This window comes from Bubalus kerabau, chromosome 8, assembly GCF_029407905.1.
Source record: "Bubalus kerabau isolate K-KA32 ecotype Philippines breed swamp buffalo chromosome 8, PCC_UOA_SB_1v2, whole genome shotgun sequence".
NCBI lineage: Eukaryota > Metazoa > Chordata > Mammalia > Artiodactyla > Bovidae > Bubalus > Bubalus kerabau.
In genome coordinates this window covers 53072670-53093429 of record NC_073631.1, presented here as the reverse complement: position 1 = coordinate 53093429, position 20760 = coordinate 53072670, and the positions used below count along the sequence as shown (strand labels likewise).

The 20760-nt window shown below is 41.8% G+C and overlaps 1 protein-coding gene across 7 annotated transcripts in view; it reads right to left on the bottom strand.

Moving 5' to 3' along the window:
* Positions 1-6912: 6912 nt before the first annotated feature.
* The window catches only part of STARD3NL (STARD3 N-terminal like), a 60894-nt gene continuing 47046 nt past the window's right edge, over positions 6913-20760 (bottom strand). For all 7 annotated transcript variants that reach the window (XM_055590280.1, XM_055590279.1, XM_055590277.1 and 4 more), the window contains 6 exons: positions 20023-20100; positions 18057-18110; positions 17837-17954; positions 15158-15253; positions 8586-8661; positions 6913-7407 (listed from right to left, as the gene is read on the bottom strand). In XM_055590280.1, the coding sequence (XP_055446255.1) occupies positions 8603-8661; positions 15158-15253; positions 17837-17954; positions 18057-18110; positions 20023-20100 (405 nt within the window). In that variant the 3' untranslated portion in view covers positions 6913-7407; positions 8586-8602. The remainder of the gene's footprint in view (positions 7408-8585; positions 8662-15157; positions 15254-17836; positions 17955-18056; positions 18111-20022; positions 20101-20760) is intronic.

Here is a 20760-nt window from a genome sequence, read left to right as displayed (position 1 = left end):
GTATCTGTGTGACCTCAGGTAGCGATTTGAACTCTAGTGCCATCATTTCCACATCTGTGTAACAGAGTTACAGTTATGTCTTCTGGAACATGAGGAGTAGATATGTTGGTGATGCTTGGACCATGCAAGCCCTCAGCGACATTAGCATCTACTGTCTGTAGCTCTACTGTAAAGTCGGTAGATTCTACACATATACCGAACTACCAAGAATCATCTGTAATCTCATATCCCTGCAGACAAGCTGGACTCCTCTTGACTCAACTGGACTCAGTTTTAACAATTCACCGGGAATCTCATTAATTGTCTAAGAGCCCTTGGAGGAAGGTACAGTTAAAGTCGATAGTTTACAGATTGGAGAGATTGAGTATTCTGCTCGTGGTCACTCTTTTGTAAGTAACAGTCATTTAGAGCCAGGTCTCTAAGATCTCAGAGCCCATATTTTGTTTCTTAGGATCCTGTGGCTTTCCCTTGACTCATTTGCTACTGGGAAAAACAAAACAAACCCCAACAAAACAGAACATGCATTGCTTCTTTGCTAAAGGCCTCCTCCAAAGAGTCCATGAGAATTTTCTTAAGGACTTGCAGGTGCGTCTGCCTTCTCCTCACGTATATCCTCTGGAATCACCATAGCTGCTCCCTCTGTTACCAACACTATGGATATCAACTATCAACACTATGTTATCAACACCATGGAAACTCTGCCTGACTCTGTGAGTGTGAGTCGTAGTAACTGCTCTTTCAGGAGTATAATGAACTGGACTGAGAGTCTCAGACCAAGCAAGACAGTGGATGGTACTCTGAACATCCTGACACCCCAGCTCCTGCCCTAGACTCAGCAGACGCCAGGGTCCTCAGAATCCATGTGGAAGCCTGTTAGGTGCCCAGGTGCATTTCTGAGGTGGGAGGAAGGCATACATCAGTTTGGTCCAGTCCTTTTCCACTATAGCACAGCTACCATGTGGTATAGGGGAACACTGGACCAGAGGGCCACCATGCTCCTCAAGAGTTAGAACTTTCACTTCCTGGTCTGTTCTAACCAACTGTATCGTGTCTCCTTGACCACATCATGTTGCCTAAGTTTACCCATATTTAGAATCAGGTGTTCAAATTAAGTCATTTCAGATTTCCATGGCAATTTACAAATTCAATGATTAGTAACCCAATGAAGTAATAACAGCAAAGGCTTTCTGCTTCTTGTCTTAGCATCTGTTAACTTACTGAACTCTCAGAAGACATATGCAATGATCTCTGTTTTATAAATGAGGAAACTGAGGCAGAGAGGAGATAAGGAGGGTTCCCAGAGTTAGACCCTCCTTGTCTCCTCTCTGCCTCAGCTTCCTCATTTATAGAACAGAGTCTAGAGAATCCCCTGGACAGAGGAGCCTGATGGGCTACAGTCTTTGCAACGGGAGTTGCAAAGAGTCAGACATGACTAAAGTGACTTAGCACACACGCACACACACACACACACACACACCAGATTTAAACAGCTAAGAAAGAGACTTAGGATTTGAACCCAAGCAGCCTGGTTACTGGAACTCTGCTCCTAACTTTTACATTAGTTGCTGCTAGAATAGATGTTTACTTTTACTTTCAATTGGAGGTTCATATTAGCAAGACAGAAATAGAGACACAGAAGTAGAGAACAAACATATGGATACCAAGGGGGAAAGGAAGGTGGGATGGATTAGGAGACTGCAATTGACAGACACGTACTATTGATATTATGTATAAGATAGATGACTAATGGGAACTTATTGTATGACTCTGGGGACTCTACTCAGTGCTCCGTGGTGACCTAAATGGGAACAAAATTCAAAAAGAAGGGATATATGTATACATAAAGCTTACTCACTTTGCTGTACAACAGAAACTAACACAACATTGTAAAGCAACTATATTCCAATAAAAACTAGAAAGATAATAAATCCACTTATCAAAAAAAAAAAAAAAAAAAGGAAAATTTCCTTCCTCACTAGGCTAAGAGCAGGTGAAGAGAATTGCCTTTTATCTGTTTCTTCTCCTTGTGCCTAGGCTGGGTGTGCAATTAGAGGGTCATAGGTCAACCCATCCCCAAATTTTTCATGCTGGAAAGGCTTTTATACACTGAATTTCCATCTGGTAATAGGACCTCTGTGGCTAAAGTCCATGACCCTTGGTTGGATAAAATAAATATCTCAAGAGCAGTCTGCATCTGCAGGTGTGCAATGGAAAAGTGAGGCAAGGATGAGTACAGTTCCACATGAAAACCCTCATATCTCAATAGTCTTTACAGAATTGGAGCACTTTATACACTTCTCAAGAGTAAAAAAGGGAAACTCCAAGGCAATAATTCTCAAAGTCTTTCCCACTATGAATTCTCTCTACTATTTTGGAATGCTTTCCCTCGTGGACTTCAGTTTTTGAAAGCTCATTGTCAATCAAGCGGGTCACGATTAAGTAATGCAGGATTTCCCACTTTATTCAAAGTCTTATATAATAGTCAGTTAGAAATTGAGTAAAAAGAGATAACTAGAGATACTACCGGAGAAGGCAATGGCACCCCACTCCAGTACTTTTGCCTGGAAAATCCCATGGACAGAGGAGCCTGGTAGGCTGCAGTCGATGGGGTCGCTAGAGTTGGACATGACTGAGCGACTTCACTTTCACTTTTCACTTTAATGCATTGGAGAAGGAAATGGCAACCCAATCCAGTGTTCTTGCCTGGAGAATCCCAAGGATGGGGAAGCCTGGTGGGCTGCCGTTTATGGGGTTGCACAGAGTTGGACACGACTGAAGCGAATTAGCAGCAGCAACAGCAGAGATACTACACCAACCTGGTAAAACTCAGCCGACAAGCTAGAAATTCAGTTATTTCTATTTATCGTGAGAACCAATCTGGGTAAATGCATGCTCCCTGTACTGTGCTCTTGGTCCCTGTAATGTGCTCTTAGGCTACTTCCTGTATGTTTGCTTTCTTTAGTTTTCTTTGAATTACAGGAAGTACCTACCACTTAGTTAGCATCAGTTCTGCTGGGAAGTTTGCTTGCTTCACGTCTGATGTTTTCACTAAAATACAGATCAGGTATGACTCATTTCGCTGATGAGAACACCAGGTCCCAGAGAAACTAAGAAATGTACTCCAAGTTAACATGGAGCAGTGCCAGAGTCCACATGGGCCATGTCTGCCTGACCTAAGTCCTGCTGCTTTATCCATTATAATAGCTGATATCTTTGGGGGAACCTATGGTATGTGAATTATAACTCAAAATAAATGGAAGGAAGGAAGGACAGAGAAAAGGAAGGAAGAGAAGGAAGAACCACTGAGATCCAGACTTCATTACAGGCCAGGCATCAGACTTTAAAAATTTTTCTTTCAGTAATTTGAATGTGCAGCTGGCTGAGGCAGCAAGTGGTTGAAACAGTTCCAACGTTGCCAGCTCAGATCTCAGGCAGCAAGGAACCATTATAGGGCTCATTATAGTGTAGAACTTGCTTCCCTGGAAAGTGTTCTGACCACTGACACATCAATTTCCTAAGGAAATAAAATATATGTACTAAGATCTAGGTGCCAAGATGTTGGTTCACTATAGCACCATTTACAGAAATCCAAATTAATCCAAATGCCCAATTAGAAACTAAAAAATAAAGGATGTCATATGACAGACTACTATGCGTCTTCCCCGAAAATGTAAGTTATTTAAAGAAAAGGAAAATTAAGAAGTGTACTTGAAAACTATTATGCCTAGGAAACCCCAGTTAAATCATTAGATTATACCATCACATGAATCAAAATCAACAAACACTAAAAACTGCATTAAAATATCTTGCTTCAACCACTGTTATGTACCTCCCTACCTCTTACAGATTACACTTCTACTTCCTCTCCATCATTCTAGTTTTTATTTATTTAGCAAATTCAAATGAACATACAAATAGTAAATAAATAAAACACAAATGTATATGCATGAATACATACTCTAATTTCCTGCTTCATACACAAAGGTAGTAAACAATATACATTATTCTGCACCTCTTTGCGTTTACACAGCATAGGGTTCTTTTATGTTAGTCTCTAGGGATACATAGAAAGCTGTGTGATATTTCACTGGTGAATATACAATACTTTACAAAATTCCCCCGTGATATATTATTGGCTTTTTTCCACTCTTTCGCTATTACAAAAAATGTTGAAATTATAACAGTGTTTTGTGTTCTTTTGACTATGTGTATCGGGTCATTTTGACAGCAATGGCCAACTTTCCTATGATGGTTGCTGTTATTCAGTTGCTCAGTTGTGTCCAACTCTTTGCAACCCCATGAACTGCAGCACCCCAGGCCCATCACTATATCCCTGAGCTTGCCAAACTCATGTCTATTGAGTCAGTGATGCCATCTCATCTTCTGTCGCCCGCTTCACCTCTTGCCCTTAATCTTTCCCGGCATCAGGGTTTTTTCCACTGGGTCAGTTCTTTGCATCAGGTGGCCAAAGTATTGGAGTTTCAGCTTCAACATCAGTCCTTCCAATGAATATTCAGGGTTGATTTCCTTTAGGATGGCCTGTGATGGACACAGCACCAACCCACACCTATACCACAAGGTAGGTTAATGCCAGGAGAGTGGTGTCATAGGACAGGATTTTGCTGATTTGTCAGGTGAAAAATAATATCTCATTTATCTCACTGTGGTTTTAATTTGCTTTTCTCTTCCTGTGAGTGAGGATAAGCATCTCTTCATATATTTAAAGTCAATTCAGATTTCCTTTCCTCTGCAGTATTTATTCATGTCCTTTGATCACTTTTTCTATCGAGTAATAATAGTAACACATATTATAACCATGCTCATTTATACAAGTGTCTATTTCTATAGGTACAGACAAAACAAAAAGTTCACTGCATGGTGCGTGGGTGAAAAAAGTAAGTGATTCGAAAATCCTTTTAGTGTATTAGAAAAAGCATTGTCTCCTTTAAAATTGGGAAGGTGTTTTTTGTTTGTTTGCTTACAATCTGCTTCAGCTTCCGTGAAACCAGTTCTTTTGAAAACCAAATAGAAGTTCAGATCTCGAAACAAAAGAAGAGCAACTAGATACAAGAAAGAAGAAATCTAATTTAGTCTTCTTGGTTCTGAAGAATGTGATCAGACATCCTTAGCCCAAATACCTGGCCATCCTCTTAGCAATCTGAAACTATTTCTGCATTGGGAGAGCACAGAAGGCAAGATGGAAAAACTGCAAATCACTGAAAGTTCTGTGCAGCTGATTTCCCTGCCAGGGCCCCAAGGACAGTGCTGGGTAGTTTCCAACTTCTCAGCAACTTCCTGCCTCTCTCGCCCTGGGCAGCCCTGGCCTGGGAGGTGCAGAAAAGGGAGGGCAGTGGGGGTGGGGAGACAGCCTGAGTGGCAGCAGGAGGGCGCTGGTGCGGTTGGTGGGGTTTCACCCTCTCAGGTTTCAATTTTGTTCACGTGCTCTGTCAAGTGTGGTTGATTCGTGGAAAACGCTCAAAGTCAAACTGGCCTTGACTGGCTGGATCTCTGCAAAGTGTAGCTGGGGTGTCACAAAAAAATAACAGTTAAACCACAACCAACTTTGCTCACTTTCAAAGGGTCACAGCTAATGGAATAAAAGGTCCTTCTGCAGTCTTGCGATTGTTATCACACATACTCTGGGCTGGGGGTTCAGGTTCCCCACTTTTATAGACAGAATTCATCCAATGAGCTCCTCTCAGGATGTTGAAATGCTGCACCTCAAGACCCTGAAGGAAAGGGCAGACATGACTCCTTGGAACACAGGACTCCTTCCACCAACCACCTGTGCTCTTCCATGATCTGTGAGGCTGATATGTCTTGGTTTTATTTTCTCAGTGTAGACCCGGTGACATGAGACCCAATCCCCGAACCCAGTGACATAGAAAGACTGCAGATGTGCTTTCTCCCTCACGAGAAACAAGATACAGAAGGCCCTGGGGTCACCTAGCTCTGCAACTGAGTATCATATATACTAGTCACCCAAGCCCCCTAAAGGGACAAAATGACTTCAGAGTCAATCTGAGCAAGGCTTTTCAGATGGTAAATCAGATGATAGTGTGAAAGGTGAATAGCAGAGGGCTGCTCAGCAACATGAGCATGAAGAGCAGGTGGCCTCCTTCCCAACCCAGCAGGTCCAGAGCAGGGGTCCAGGCCCTGCAGTCCATCCGTCCGGCTCCAGAGGGAAGCAGGGCTCTACGGCTGAGGTCAAGGCTTCAGCTGTCACAGTCTGAACTTGCAGCACAGTCAAGTCACATCCTTCCTTCCTCTTGTCTTTTCTTTGAGAGCCAACATCTGGGGTCCCTGCCCTCCCCAGGAGGACTGGCCACATCCTACTAGTCCACCCTGAGTGTAGGGGGAGAGCTCCTTCCTAGGTTAAAGTCACACACTGATGTCCGGCTCAGGCCCCGTTGCGGTCGTGGTGTAGACGCGGGTCCACTCCCGGGACAGGACGTTCTCACTGTGATGACACCATTGAAGTCTGCAGGTTTTAGTCCACAGCCTGACCCTGGAGCTCCCCCTTTCTCCACATAAGGTGCTCCTTCGGGTGAGGCCCCAGGCTCCCAGGGAGCTCCAGCTGTACTTCTGTTCTTAAATGACATAATGAATACTGACAGGAAACTGACAGACATGCTGCTTCCCATGAAGCACTGAGTTGAATATTTCTTTTTAACAAAAACAGCTCACAATAGAATTGAGTTCATTTTGATTCAAGCTAACTAAACACAAGGGGAAATAATTTCATAGAAAGGGTTTAAAGAAGGGTATTCAGACTATTTTAGATCATTCCTCTAAGAGAAAGATTCTATCTCTGGTGACCTTCTATATGTATTCACAATCCCTCAGGTTCCCCTTTTGTAATTCTAACACTTTAGGCCAAATACATAATGCAAACAGGAAAAATAAAACTAATCATTTTGATATGTTGGAGTTTATTACCTTTTAAAATTGTACAAATAGCGCATGTGCATGAGTTAAAAAACATAAGGGAAATGTAGGGAGTTAAAAAAGAAATACAAAAGAAATTCAAAACATGAGACAAAAAAATTCCATTCTGCAAATCAAAATAAAAAGATATTTTACATACTAAAAAAGTGTTATTCCAATATATTAAGAAGTCTTTTTGATTAGGAACACAGCACAAGACTTTCTGCAACTATTCATTGACAGGTCAGATCCAGTCTCACTGAATATAGGGTGGACCACGACATTATCTTACCAGCCACAGGCAGGTGACATAAATGGACGTGGGTATGGTACCATGTCTGTGAGGTATTACAATAAATAAATGCTTTACTAGCCGTTCAATAATGTCAGCAGTGGATGTCACCATTTCAACCTTCAATAGGGAGACCCCATCTCCAGTTCCTTTTTCTTTCTGGTGACTTTCAATGAAGGTTTTTCACACTTAGAAGAAGAGAGAACACAACAATGTTTGAGATGCAGTGTAAAAAGGCAAAATGCTACACTTGAAAAACCACGGGTGGGGCGACACAAGAACTTAAAGCCTTTTAGAAAAGGATCTACTATTCACATGCCCATCATTTTGTCTTAGGTCTGAACACTGTTGTAGGAAAAGGGCCCGAAGCACAGTGGATACCACTGACGCAGGGCCTTCAATACCAGGACTCCGGCTGCCTCTGCCGGCGTATCTGACTCTGTGCCAACTGCCCACCTTCTGTGAATCAGTGCACTGCTTCTTCCTGCTTTAAAATTTTATTTCATTATTTTTTATTGAGATATAATTGATAAATAACATTTTATTAGTTTAAGTTATATCACATAATGACTCTATATTTGTATATATTTTGAAATGGTCACCACAATAAGTCTACATAAGTTAACATCCTTCACTATACATAGTTAACAGATTATTTTTTTATCAGATGAAGTTTTAAGATCTATTCTTTTCCTTCTGTGGTTAAATACTTAAGCAGAAATACAGCTTTTATAATTGACTGTTTATTCGCTCATATTCGTGAGGTTGAAATGTTTCCTTTGATGATTTGAAGGGATTGAACAATGTGCCCTGACCTGGAGGCACGTGGAGCCCGACTGCTGTGACTGGACCACACCTGTCATCTCAGAAGCTCCAACACACTCCAGAGACGACCATCCTGTGCGGACCAGGGTGGATGGTGGTACAGACGGGGCGCCTGAGTCCTGGCTCTGCCCCTGCCAGCTGTGGGACTCTGGATCAGTCATTCACCCTCAGTCTTCCCTGCCAGTGGAGACAAGGACAGTACTACCTCCCGGGACTGCTGCCCTTGCCGCCCTCAGAAGTTAGGGTTTATCATTAAATCATGCCTGACATGGAGACACTCTGGCTACAATAAACAAAAATGAACTAAGTCACCCTTATTCAGAAATGTGGGACTCTTAGGTAGTTTTCATCCTCTGCCAATTTATACCTAGAAAATGTTAAGAGATTTTACATAATAAAATGTGCCTGACAAATTCACGTAATTAGGAGAAATATAACTATAATCACTCTCACATTTTCTGAATTTAACTTTGAATCTACTTGAAGGAAGGCTCCATATTTAACTACTTCACTATTAACAGTTTCATTTTCAAAGACTTACTTTAACAAAAGTCTTACTCATAGTTCTAAAAGTGGTTTTTCACTGTCCTGCTTTTCTTCAGCTTCATTTTCAGATCCTAGATGGTAGAGAAGGGGAAGGAGAAAAAGTACCACATTCAATTACAGTAACAAATGATTTCTTTAACATTTAATATATGTGCATAAAATTTTAAATGAGAGCTACATGTGTTTAATCCACAAGAGATTTGAGTTAATGAAACTGTAAAATAGTTTTACGTTATATCTTATAGAAGGAAAACCTTTCAATATCATTCACACTAATCTGTGCAATGGATTTCATGTATGTTCTCCTAAAAATATTCATATAGACCAAGAACTATTATCCACTGCTCCTCCTTGTCTGCTTCTTTGCTGAAACGCTTACCTGGTTTTCTAGTGAAAATCTCTTTGGTATAAATAACTTAATATATGTATTTGAAAAATGGCTGTATTCAGTGAGTGAGAGAGGGAGTCTAAAGTATGGGGCAAGCTGATAGTCACCACTGTGTGCTGTTTCAGCAACCATAGTTACAACCATTCTGAGTCAATGTTGCATGCTGCTGCTGCTGCTGCTGCTAAGTCACTTCAGTTGTGTCTGACTCCGTGTGACCCCAGAGATGGCAGCTCACCAGGCTCCCCCGTCCCTGGGATTCTCCAGGCAAGAACACTGGAGTAGGTTGCCATTTCCTTCTCCAATGCATGAAAGTGAAAAGTGAAAGTGAAGTCGCTCAGTCATGTCTGACCCTCAGCGATCCCATGGACTGCAGCCTTCCAGGCTCCTCTGTCCATGGGATTTTCCAGGCAAGAGTACTGGAGTAGGGTGCCATTGCCTTCTCTTCTATTATTGTTTCTTTTAAGAACATACTTTATTTTTCAATTCTTATTTTTATTCATTTTTTGGCCACAACATGCAGGATGTGGGATCTTAGTTCCCCAACCAGGGACTGAAACCATGCCCTCTACATTGGAAGCATGGAGTCTTAACCACTGGATCACCAGGGAAGCTTCTACCTTCTACTATTCTTGAATTTGACCCAGTCATTATTCTGGGATGATATCCTTAGGATATATCCTTGAGGAAATAACACTTTTTTCCATTATGAGACTTTCCCCCTAAAAATGAGAAGAAAAATCTAATGTCTGAGTGTAGAAAATTATTATATTATTATATTTCATGGAAATATAATTCTATAGTACATAACAACATGGGAAATGTATATGCAATAAAAGTAAAAGCAAATATATAACAAGAAATACAGTATAAGATCATATTTGATAAAAACTTATAACTTTATATATTAGCATGAATCAGTAAGACTAGGGGAAAAAAAGACCAGGTGACTTGTGTACATTTCTGGATATTCCAAAATTTCTACAATAAACTTAAAGTAACTTTATAACTTTTTAAAAAGGATATAAATAATATAGACAGTATAGCCAACACACATTACGTAAATTACAAACACAAAAGTAGAAAGAAACAAACTGTCAATACTAATGTTGCTGAATAGTCTGAAGGACAGTCATCTTCTACTTTTGTTCTTTTCACATTTTTATAGCAATTACACATTCCCCTCATACTTAGGGAAGGGAACTAAAGACGGTGGTGAGGAGACCAAGGGGGCAGGCTAGGATGTTACCTACTCACCTACAAGAGAGCCTGCCTCACTGTCACTTTACTCTTATCACATAATACAGTTCAAAAAGGACACTTTCACCAGGAGGGAAATTGGGGGGCAGGATAAATCGGGAAAGTGGGACTGATACAGACACAATACTATATACAAAATAGATAACTTATAAGGACCTACTATATAGCATCCAGAACTCTACTCAGTACTCTATAATGACCTATAAGGGAAAAGAATCTTTAAAAGGGTGGATATTACATATGTGTATAATTGATGCACTTTGCTATGCAACTGAAACTAACACCACATTGTAAATCAACTATATTCCAATAATTTTATTTTTTTTTAAAAAGGGCACTTTTTGGAGAATGTCTGCCTGGATTATAGCCAAGAACAAATCTGGCACAGAAGAATGAACCCCCAAAGAAGCTTAAGAAAAGTCTGTGTCCCACACCTAAACCTCACAAATGTCATGTCGTTCAGATTAGGTTTGTGGTAAAACAAATACATAAAGATACAGTGGCAGGAAGGCTTCACTTCCCAGCTCATTACACTGCCGGAAATCTTAGAGACTCCAGGGTGGTTTAACTGCCATCTCACTTGCAAGGAGTCTAAGGAAGGTGGTCACATGGAGTCTTCCTGTTTCCGGGCTCACTTTCCACCTGTGAGGGTAACGGCATTCAAGCCACAATAAACTGACATGCTTTAGAACTATTGGGAAGTCCTGCTGCTGCTGCTGCTGCTAAGTCGCTTCAGTCATGTTCGACTCTGTGCGACCCCATAAACAGCAGCCCATTAGGCTCCACCGTCCCTGGGATTCTCCAGGCAAGAACACTGGAGTGGGTTGCCATTTCCTTCTCCAATGTATGAAAGTGAAAAGTGAAAGTGAAGTCGCTCAGTCTTGTCTGACTCTTAGCGACCCCACGGACTGCAGCCCACCAGGCTCCTCTGTCCATGGGATTTTCCAGGCAAGAGTACTGGAGTGGGGTGCCACTGCCTTCTCCATTGGGAAGTCCTAAATAGAGTCAAATTTTTAAAACACAATAATACATATGCTTTCCCTAATCTCAAAGTGAAAGCTGCTAAGGTGTTCTGGCTATTGTCAAAGAACGAGTTCAACCAGTCTTCTCCAAAAAGGGACTATAAAAACTAATGAACCAAACAGCAAATTCAGTGCTAGGGAGGCAACCTAAGGCTTGAAACTTTGTGAGAAGTGCTTGAAAAACTGCAGAACTGAGAGAACAATATTGTTCCTCCACCTCCCATCACTCAGCTTCATGGTATGAAGGTTCTTCCACGTATGGCAGGCTGTAAGGACTGGCAGCAGATTTACACAGTTGAAGGAGCTCCTTTCATTTGAGGTGAGGAGTAATGCAGTGGTGCAACAGTTGTGTGTGAGCATAAGGCCCAGAGTCTTTGCTGGTTTGAGGTGATGGTCAAGGCTGCAGCGAGCATATGCCTGCCTGAAGCTGGGTACAAACTCAACGGAAACCCAAGAGAACCCGTGCTAGACCAGGCGACTTTGAGGCTGTAAACATGTGCAGAGGAGATGCAAAAATATTCAGCAAAAAGCACAAGCAGAAGAAGACTCGAAAAGACCTGAAATTCAAATGTGCTATCCAATACATACAAATGGCCATCTGGCCGAGGATGCAAGTCTTAACCAAGGTGACTGATCACAAAACCTGTCCAATCACTGGTTAGCACTGTACTGTATGGACACAAGGGCAACTCCTAAGAACTCGGGCTTAAAAATGAAAGAATTTACAACAACTGAGAAGACACATCTGCAGCCACATCACAGGCGACATAATTTCACAGGCAGCCCACCTGCTGCTGCTGCTAAGTTGCTTCAGTCGTGTCCGACTCTGTGCGACCCCATAGACAGCAGCCCACCAGGCTCCCTCGTCCCTGGGATTCTCCAGGCAAGAACACTGGAGTGGGTTGCCATTTCCTTCTCTACCACACCAGCATGGATGGTGCTAAACAAGTCTAGATGGAGGCACTGAAAATTTAATTTTGGCATCAAATTAAATTTTCAGTGCCTCCATCTAGACTTGTTTAGCACAGATGACGGGATGCAACTGAGTTATTCTTTAAGTCAACCATTCAATGATTCAGGATGTGACAAATTACCTTTTATCCAACATCACAACTGGTTCATTTAAATTATCTGAGCACATAAGAACTTCACCCTGACCATCTGAGAGAGAACTGGGCTTCCTCCTTCTTTCAACTTAATACACAGGCAAACAGGATATGGCTAAAGCAGCAAGGAAATCTGTGAACAAACCACCTTATATCCTTTAAAATACATCCACTAAAATGTGCTAATTTTCCAAGGCTCTGTGACTCTAAAATTCAAGCCATTCCTTTACAAGGAAAAATGCTAACATTTAAATTTCTGGTGCCTCCAATTTCTTTCTTCCTCTCTTTATTCATTCCTTCAAAAGTTCTAAGTTTACTATGTACCAGGCACTCAACTTGGTACTAGAGAAAGACAGACAACAGGCAAGGCAGGCCCCAGCTGTCCTCTTAATGACTAGGGGCCAATCAGGAGGGTGCCAGGATAAAAAACTTATAACTTTTGATGCTGAAAACTATTTAATATTTGTCCAGTGACCTAACAAGAAAGTTTTAAAGTAAAATCTTTTCTGGGCACATTAATTCCAAGAATAGTTTTTAATCTTAATTCTTTCCTAAATTGAACACAGACAATGAAAATAAACAGTAAAGAAAGTCACCTTGAACACTCCTCTGCCCACTACTAATCTGGTCTTTGTCTTAAACAATGCAGCCACCCAGTGGAATGCTTACAGTGTTGTTTTTGTTTAGCTTCATAATTCTATAACGTTGTAATGCTTTCAAATGCCACTAGGGGGTGGTAAAAGTCAAAGGAGGAAGCCCATGGCTTGCTTGATGAAAAATGCCTGAGGAGGTATTCCTCACATTATTATCCTGCTTTTCTGAACTTCTGATTAAAAAAAAAAGTACACATAGGTGCTGAGAAATTCTACTAATCTCAGGAAAAAGGTACACAAAATGATGAACTTTAATGTAAAAAAAAAAAAAGATTGAGTCCTCTGACATACAAAAATCTCAAGGAAATCATCCTTATAACGAGGTAATGAAAAGTTTAATACTCATCCTAGTGTCTGTTGACTGAGAAATGGCTTTTCTGCTCAATCATATCTTTATTTCATCTGACTCTATGATTCTGTTGTTTTTTAAGATTTACTTATTTATTTTATTTTTTAGCTGGGCTGGGTCTTCGTTGCTACCTGCAGGCTTTACTGTTTGTTGCGGTACATGGGCTTCTCATTGCAGTGTCTGCTCTTGTTGCAGAGTGCAGGCTCTAGGTGCACGGGCTTCAGTAGTTGCAATGCATGGGCTCAGCAGTTGCAGCTCCTGGGCTTTAGAGCTCAGGCTCAGTAGTTGTGGCACATGGGCTTAGTTGCTATGTGGCATGTTGGATCTTCCTGGACCAGGGACCAAACCAGTGTCCCTTGCATTGAAAGGCAGATTCTTAATCACTGCACCACAAGGGAAGCCCTATGATTTTCTTTTATATTGCTTTTAAATTCAACACCAATAGTCCAGAGTATCAAGTTACTTCAAGTTCCCCTGACTCCCTATGTCACAATAGGATGTCTTTGATCTTCACATAGCTCTTTCTGCCTGGAGTTTGTTTTACTCTTTTGTGTGTGTGTGTATGTGTGTGTGTGTGTGTTTAAAATATTCACTATGTGTAATGTGAGAATAAAATAATGTAGTCTCTAACTCAAGTTTATATCCCAATAACAGAAACAGGCCAAGTCACTGCCAAAGTCAGTGCAGTCAACCCAGGATGCCAGTGCTGTGGAAGGGATCTTATGAACATGAGGCAAAAGATGCCCTACCTACGACTGATGGGATCAGGCGGCATGGTGCGGGTGGGGTTAGGAAGAAGGCTTCTCAACATCTGAGTGGACACTGGGACCACAGAGGTATATCAAGGATAGAACAAGCAAGATGCACAATGGCTTGGGGGCTCTGGTGTATTTTCAGAAATTTAAGACGGGCACATAGGAGCATAATGAGAGGAGAGTGTGGCCTGTGGTGGGTGGACATACAGGTGCTTTCTGCCAAGCTTAGGATCCAATCACTTTCTTAATCTTTTGTGTTACTGAAGGCTTTTAGGCAAGGGAATAATAACATGGTCAATTTTGCTAGTATTGAAAAATACATAAAATTTGCATATATTAGCTGTGATCATAGATGCTAGCCCTGGAGCTGGGGTTCAAGTCCAAGCTCCACTCTCTTACTCCTTTTGTAATATTGGATGAACTATCTCACCTCTCTGTGCCTCAACTTACTGATCTCTAAAACAGGGATAATGAGACTTTAACCTCCTTAGAGAGGTTATGAGGAACCCTTAGAACAATGCAGTCATTCTATCTAACATGGTATTATGGTGGCTGCTTGGGAGAAGGCAACTGAGGAGGAGGCTGTTGCAGAAACAGAAGTGATGACAATTTAAATGAAATCAAGGAGGTAGCAACAAAGAGGTTCAAAATGGCATGGTGAACGATGGGCCGGGAGCCATAGGAAAGGGGTGGAGTCCCCAGTGAGGCTCTGGGGCTCATGAGCAACGGGGTGGGTGGTGCTCTCAGACATGGGAGATTCTGGAGGAAGGTCAATCAGGGGGTGACAGATAACAGAGAGCATCAGGACTCTCCCCTGTCCACATAGTGGTGTATAAGGCCCTCTATCATGTTTATCTTTGCATCTCTGCATCTCATCATGGGTTGCACATCAAGACCATGTCTTATTTATATTCACATCCTAACTGTCTGGTATGTTAAATGTTTGCTAAGCGTATTGAGAAGTACAGGGGGTTAGGTGAGGGGGGAAAGCTTTTGAATGATAGACAAAAACATAAATGATAAATCAAATTTTCTACCTGCTTCAGATTCAGGAGGAGAATAAAACTGACCATCAGAAAGACCCCCAGGAATCAGCGCCGCCCTCTCCGAGGCATCCTGAACTATCAAGAGTCCTGGAAGAGAAGAAATTCAGATGCTGGGAATGATGCCACTGTTCTGGTAGCTTTGTGGCCAGGTTAACCAAAATAAAAGTGTTATTATTACATTTTTAAAACTCTTAGTAGGAAAGGGTACTTTGAAAAATCTTTCAACCAAAAACTAAGTGTTAATAGAATCTTCCCATCTGGAAATACCTACTTTCCTATAGAAATCAACAACATCAAAACCAAAGCACAAAGCCAAACAAAAAAAAAGAACTCATGAGGTTGTACAAATGGCCTCCAGTCTACATCTGGTTAGAGAAATGCCAGCATAAAAGCAAAAAACACTAGCAGAGAAGCTGTCGACAATGCATTCTTCTGGCTGAAGCTGAGTTACACCGAGATAAAGCTGGAGGAAGCACCAGGCCAAACAGCAGGTGCCAGGTGTGCATGTAACACTGGTGACAGTGAAAATAAATGCTGTTTTCAATGTTTTCACTGATTATGTGCTTTGCTTTATTAGTGACTTTAATCACATAGGCATGCAAGCCTCAGTCACACGAACAGTTGACATACTTTCACTAAAGTTCAGTCTGATGTTCATATACAACTGAAACAATTTTTATTTTTTTACTTTTGGTCAGGCCTGGCAGCACGAGGGATCTTAGTTCCCTAACTAGGGTCTGAACCCACACCCCCTGTAGTGGAAGCCCAGAGTCCCAACCACTGAACTACCATGGAATTCTTTTTAACAAGTGGCTTCGTTTAGCTTTACTTGTCCCTTTTCCACAATACAGTTTCATAAAAGAAGAGAGGGCACAGGATAGAAGATGGATCTTAGTCTGATTAATGTGTTTTAAAATCTATTCTTGAATGATAATTCTTTTCTCATCGATTTCATCTTTGTATATGAACTTTTGAAAAATAAAACCACTTACAAGGTTATTTTTCCTTCTACTATATCTTGAGGTTATAATCATGTTTAACTTTCTGTAAGACATAAGAAATTTTTTTTTTGCCTATTAGGTGGGGCAAATCCAGCCAGATGACTGAGAGAACATAAAAACAGCAAGTTTTACAACTGTCTGAGTCTCTGCTTTGAACTTTGATTATATGTGTCTGAGGGGACAGGTGGAATGTGTGTGCTTCCACTAAGGCCATCACGCAGAGAATTCCCGTCTAAAGTTCAATCACTTGGATTTCCAGTGAACATGCCGTGATGCTCAAAGCCACACAAGGAGATGATAACAACTTTAACAGGATTCATGACCACACATTGCCAGCTCTCATCCTCTACTCAGAGGAGGATGAGAAGCCTGAGACGGGTGAACATTTCTCTGGCTGGCTAACTTCCTCCTCTCCTTTCCATCTCCATCAGCAACCCATCAACAGTCCCCCTTCAGGTGCTCAGTTATTCTCATGGCAGCCCAAAGGCACCACCTGTGGGATGGACAGTGATAGGAGACTCTGGAGAATCAAGAACTTCTATGTAGATAGAACTGCTACCTTGGCACCAAATGCTCCGTGACCTCTAGCTATTATCAACAGGGAGCAAAGGTCAACCTGTCTGAGGAGAAGGAGGCGTTGGCTACTGTTGTTGCTGCTGGAATGTCTTTTTCACCAGTATTCACACTTCCTTCCAGGGAAGTCTGCCCTAACAGCTGGAGTGAGGGGCCACATCCTGTTCCTGTCCCTTCATCCAACTTTTCCTGCAGTGTCTCCTGCAGCCTGCAGGGTGGAGACCCCAGATCTGCCTGACTCCACCCACAGCTCCATGCAAAGCCAGATCTCAGAACCCTCCTACACTTTGGGTGGGAATGTAAATTGTCCCAGCCACGATGGAGAACAGTATGGAGTATAAAAAAACTAAAAATAAAGCTACCATGTGGTCCAGCAATCCCACTCCTGGGCATATATCTGGAGAACACCATAGTTCAAAAACATACATGGACCCCAGTGTTCACTGCAGCACTATTTACAACAGCCAGGACACAGAAGCAACCTAAATGTCCACTGACAGATGAATGAACAAAGAAGAATGGTACATATATACAATGAAATATTACTCAGCCTTAAAAGAAGTATGAAATAATGCCATTTGCTGCAACATGGCTGGACCTAGGGATCCTCATACTAAGTGAAACAAGTTAGACCAAGATAAATATGATAATTACTTATATAAGGAATCTAAAAATCGATACAAATGAACTCATTAGCAAAACAGAAATGGACTCATAGGCTTAGAAAACAAATTTATGGTTACCAAAAGGGAAAGGTGGGAGAGGAAGGGATGAATTAGGAAGTAATCCCAATTACATATATACACTAATATATATAAGATAAATCATCAACAAGGACCTACTGTAAAGCATAGGGAACTCTATTCAATACTCTGTAACCTGTATGGGAAAAGAATCTGGAAAGAAATAAATATATGTATATGAACAACTAAATCACTTTGTTATACATGTGAAACTAACAAACACTGTAAATCAACTATACTCCAGTATAAAATAAAAATTAAAAAACTAAAAAAAAAAAAAAAAAAGCCAGAACTCTGCAGCCCCTCCCCGCTACCTGGCTACTCTCAGGAGGTAAACTCGGAGAGAAACTTACTGTTTTCTTCTTCTGCCTCTTGAGGTAACACTTTGAAGTCCAGGAACCATGTCTCGATCCAGGCAAGGATGAAGGAAATGATGGGCAGCACATAGCCAAAAGCCCCTTGTGAGAAAAGCTGGAAGAACAGACGTGACCAGGAGAGACACAGTTACTATGAGCTCATTCTAGAGAACAAGACATCAGTACAGTCATGGCACAAAAAAGCAGAAAGCCATACCTTTGAGAGGATCACTTTTGCTAATAAAAAGGCACTGGTCACTGCTGTTGTCAACTGAAAGACACATAATCCAGCAACATTCAAATTAGATATGTGACACTGGAAAGGCATTGCTGTCATGCAGGAGAACCATCTGAGCCAGAATCAGGTAACGCTTGAAAAGGCCCTGGCACGCCTGGCTTCCTCCCATGTCACTCTTCCTCTGTCCCCTAAACCAGATGGGGGCAAAGAGGACTTCTACATGGCACAGATGACCTGTGTGGCAGCTTGATGTTTCCCTTTACCCACAGGCTGGTATGTTGGGAAACTCAATTTTGTCCACTGGAAGGTACAAAATGTAAAGATGCTGTCTGCATAGAAGGGACCAGTGAAAATGAGGCAGGGCTCCCCCAGGGCTCAGGAAGCCCAGAGATTATTCCCACAGGACCTGGGCCTTGTGTCTTCATCCTCTAACTAATATATGCAGCAATAACAAACCTAACCAACATGAATGCCAACAGGAGTCCTGACTGACAAAATGGAGGTCAAGAAATACCAGGTGTCATGCTTGGTCACTATTAACAAAGTTGCAGAGTCAGTTTTGTTAGCAAAACACAACACACACACACACACACTCATGTACATATACATGTTAATACATACACACACAGATACCCCAGCATTGGTAGAGGAGGCATCTTACATTCTGATACTAATTAATTTTACAGGCTGACACTAAGTACTTTTCAGGAACCAGCTGACTCCTTCCAGCTGCCTGGCCCCCTCTCTGTAAATATTTTTAGAAACAAGAATCAGAAACAATAAAATGGATGTGCTTAAAGTGATCCTTGGATAATTTCAAGCTAGAGATTGAAGAAGGTTTCTTAAAGCTCAGTGCACAGTCAACCACTTTCTGAAACAAACATTGAGACAGATTTTCTGAAAGATACCAGTGCACATCATGGAAACTGAACAGAATGTCCCAAAATGGGATGGCTGGAGAAAATGGACAAGCAACAACCATCACAGCTGTTTGGGATGAGCAAGAGCGTACATTCAGGAAAGGGAGCTGAGTCTGACTGAAACTGATGGCCTCCATCCATGAAATGTGAACTTGGGGTTCGATGGATGGTTTGACAGCAGCCCAGGGTTCTGTGGATGCTCAGAAGAGATGGTGCAGGCAGACAAGGCACATGGTGGATGCCCTCTTAGGACAGCACACAACTCCATGCCCAGCTGGACAAGCCCATGCCAGGCCCACACAGACCAAGGTCCCACACAGTTTAGTCCTGCCCAAGTCTTCCAGTCTGAGGAGCTTCCCCCATATACCTGTTTTGTTTAGAGCTCTCAACAAGGTGACTGTTCAGAGACCCATGGAAATGGCAAAAATAATTCAGGCAGAATTGCTTATAATTCTTCTTTCAGCCAATGAGCATTTATTGAGAAGAGCTTGTGCCAAAGCTCTGGGCTGGATGCCAGGAAATGGAGGTGAGTAAAAGATGCCACTGCCTTCAAGAAATCTGAAGGCAGCAATAAAAGGGAACTTTTACCTTTAAGACTGGAGGGAGGCGGGTAACACAGGGAGGAAGGCAGGGATCAAAATCAGCAGAGACCAAATGGTAAAAAATCACCAAGAAGTTTCAACCCAAGAGGAAATGGTCCAAACTGCTTTGAGACAGAGGGACTGAACTCAGTTCTCATTTGCAAAATGAGGTAGAGGGTGGGCTGGTGCTTGGACCACAATCACTGCTAGGCCCCTGAAATCCTCATTTGCCTCAGTTTCTATAGCAATAAAGATAGTTACTCATCACCTCTGGAGAGAAGCCCTGGAGAACGAAACCTACTGAGGTGTGAAGGACAGGGATTCAGGAGAAGCCAGGGGGATTCAACTCAGATGGAAGCCACATGTGCCCCCAGCTCAGGCCTCTTGTGAGCAGGCCTTGGCCACCAGCACTGGAGGGGGGAACCACTCACCAGGCATACTCACCGCTATGGCCCACCAATGGCGCAGTCTGCACACTGCATATGCAAGTATTAACACTTTAAATCGAAAAACTGCCAAAAGCTGTATTAAAAAAAAAAATACAAGTTTTCAGGAATATACACAAAGGTATACATTAAGTTTTATGAAGAACCCACCAAAGTGTTTTCATTATTCTGATTTAGTTGAAAACTGTCACAGACAGGTACTGGTCTATAGATCAGTTTGGGATCTCTGCTCTAGAATTTGTGGAATATTGTGTAGACAGGGACTCAAATTAACTTCCCATTATCAACAAAAGAATATATAGTGAGGTGTTTCTTTTATCTTTCTATTTGAGTCCACAGAGATTCTGATATCCTTTTAAGGTTGGAGACAATGTTTTGAAAGTCGACTTTCCACTCCAAGCACCTTTCCACTCACTTTTGATACTGGATTCTTAGTGAAGTCCTCTGGAAAGCTCTGAGTTACTGAGGTGTTGCTAGAGTTCTGCAATCCCAGGAGCTGCCCTCTGATTGTTCACCATGGTTTAGGGACTTTTGTGAAATGCTTTATGTGTATCACTGTCCCACATAATCCCCAACCCCAGCAATTCCATGAGTCAGCAACTATTATGATGGATACAGAAACTGTCCAAGGCCACACAGTCTTAGGAGGAAGCCAGGATTGAACCCAGGTAGCCTGATTTCAAAGATCAGGCTCTTAGCCACTATTCCAATTGTCTTAGTAATTCTCATTTACTAA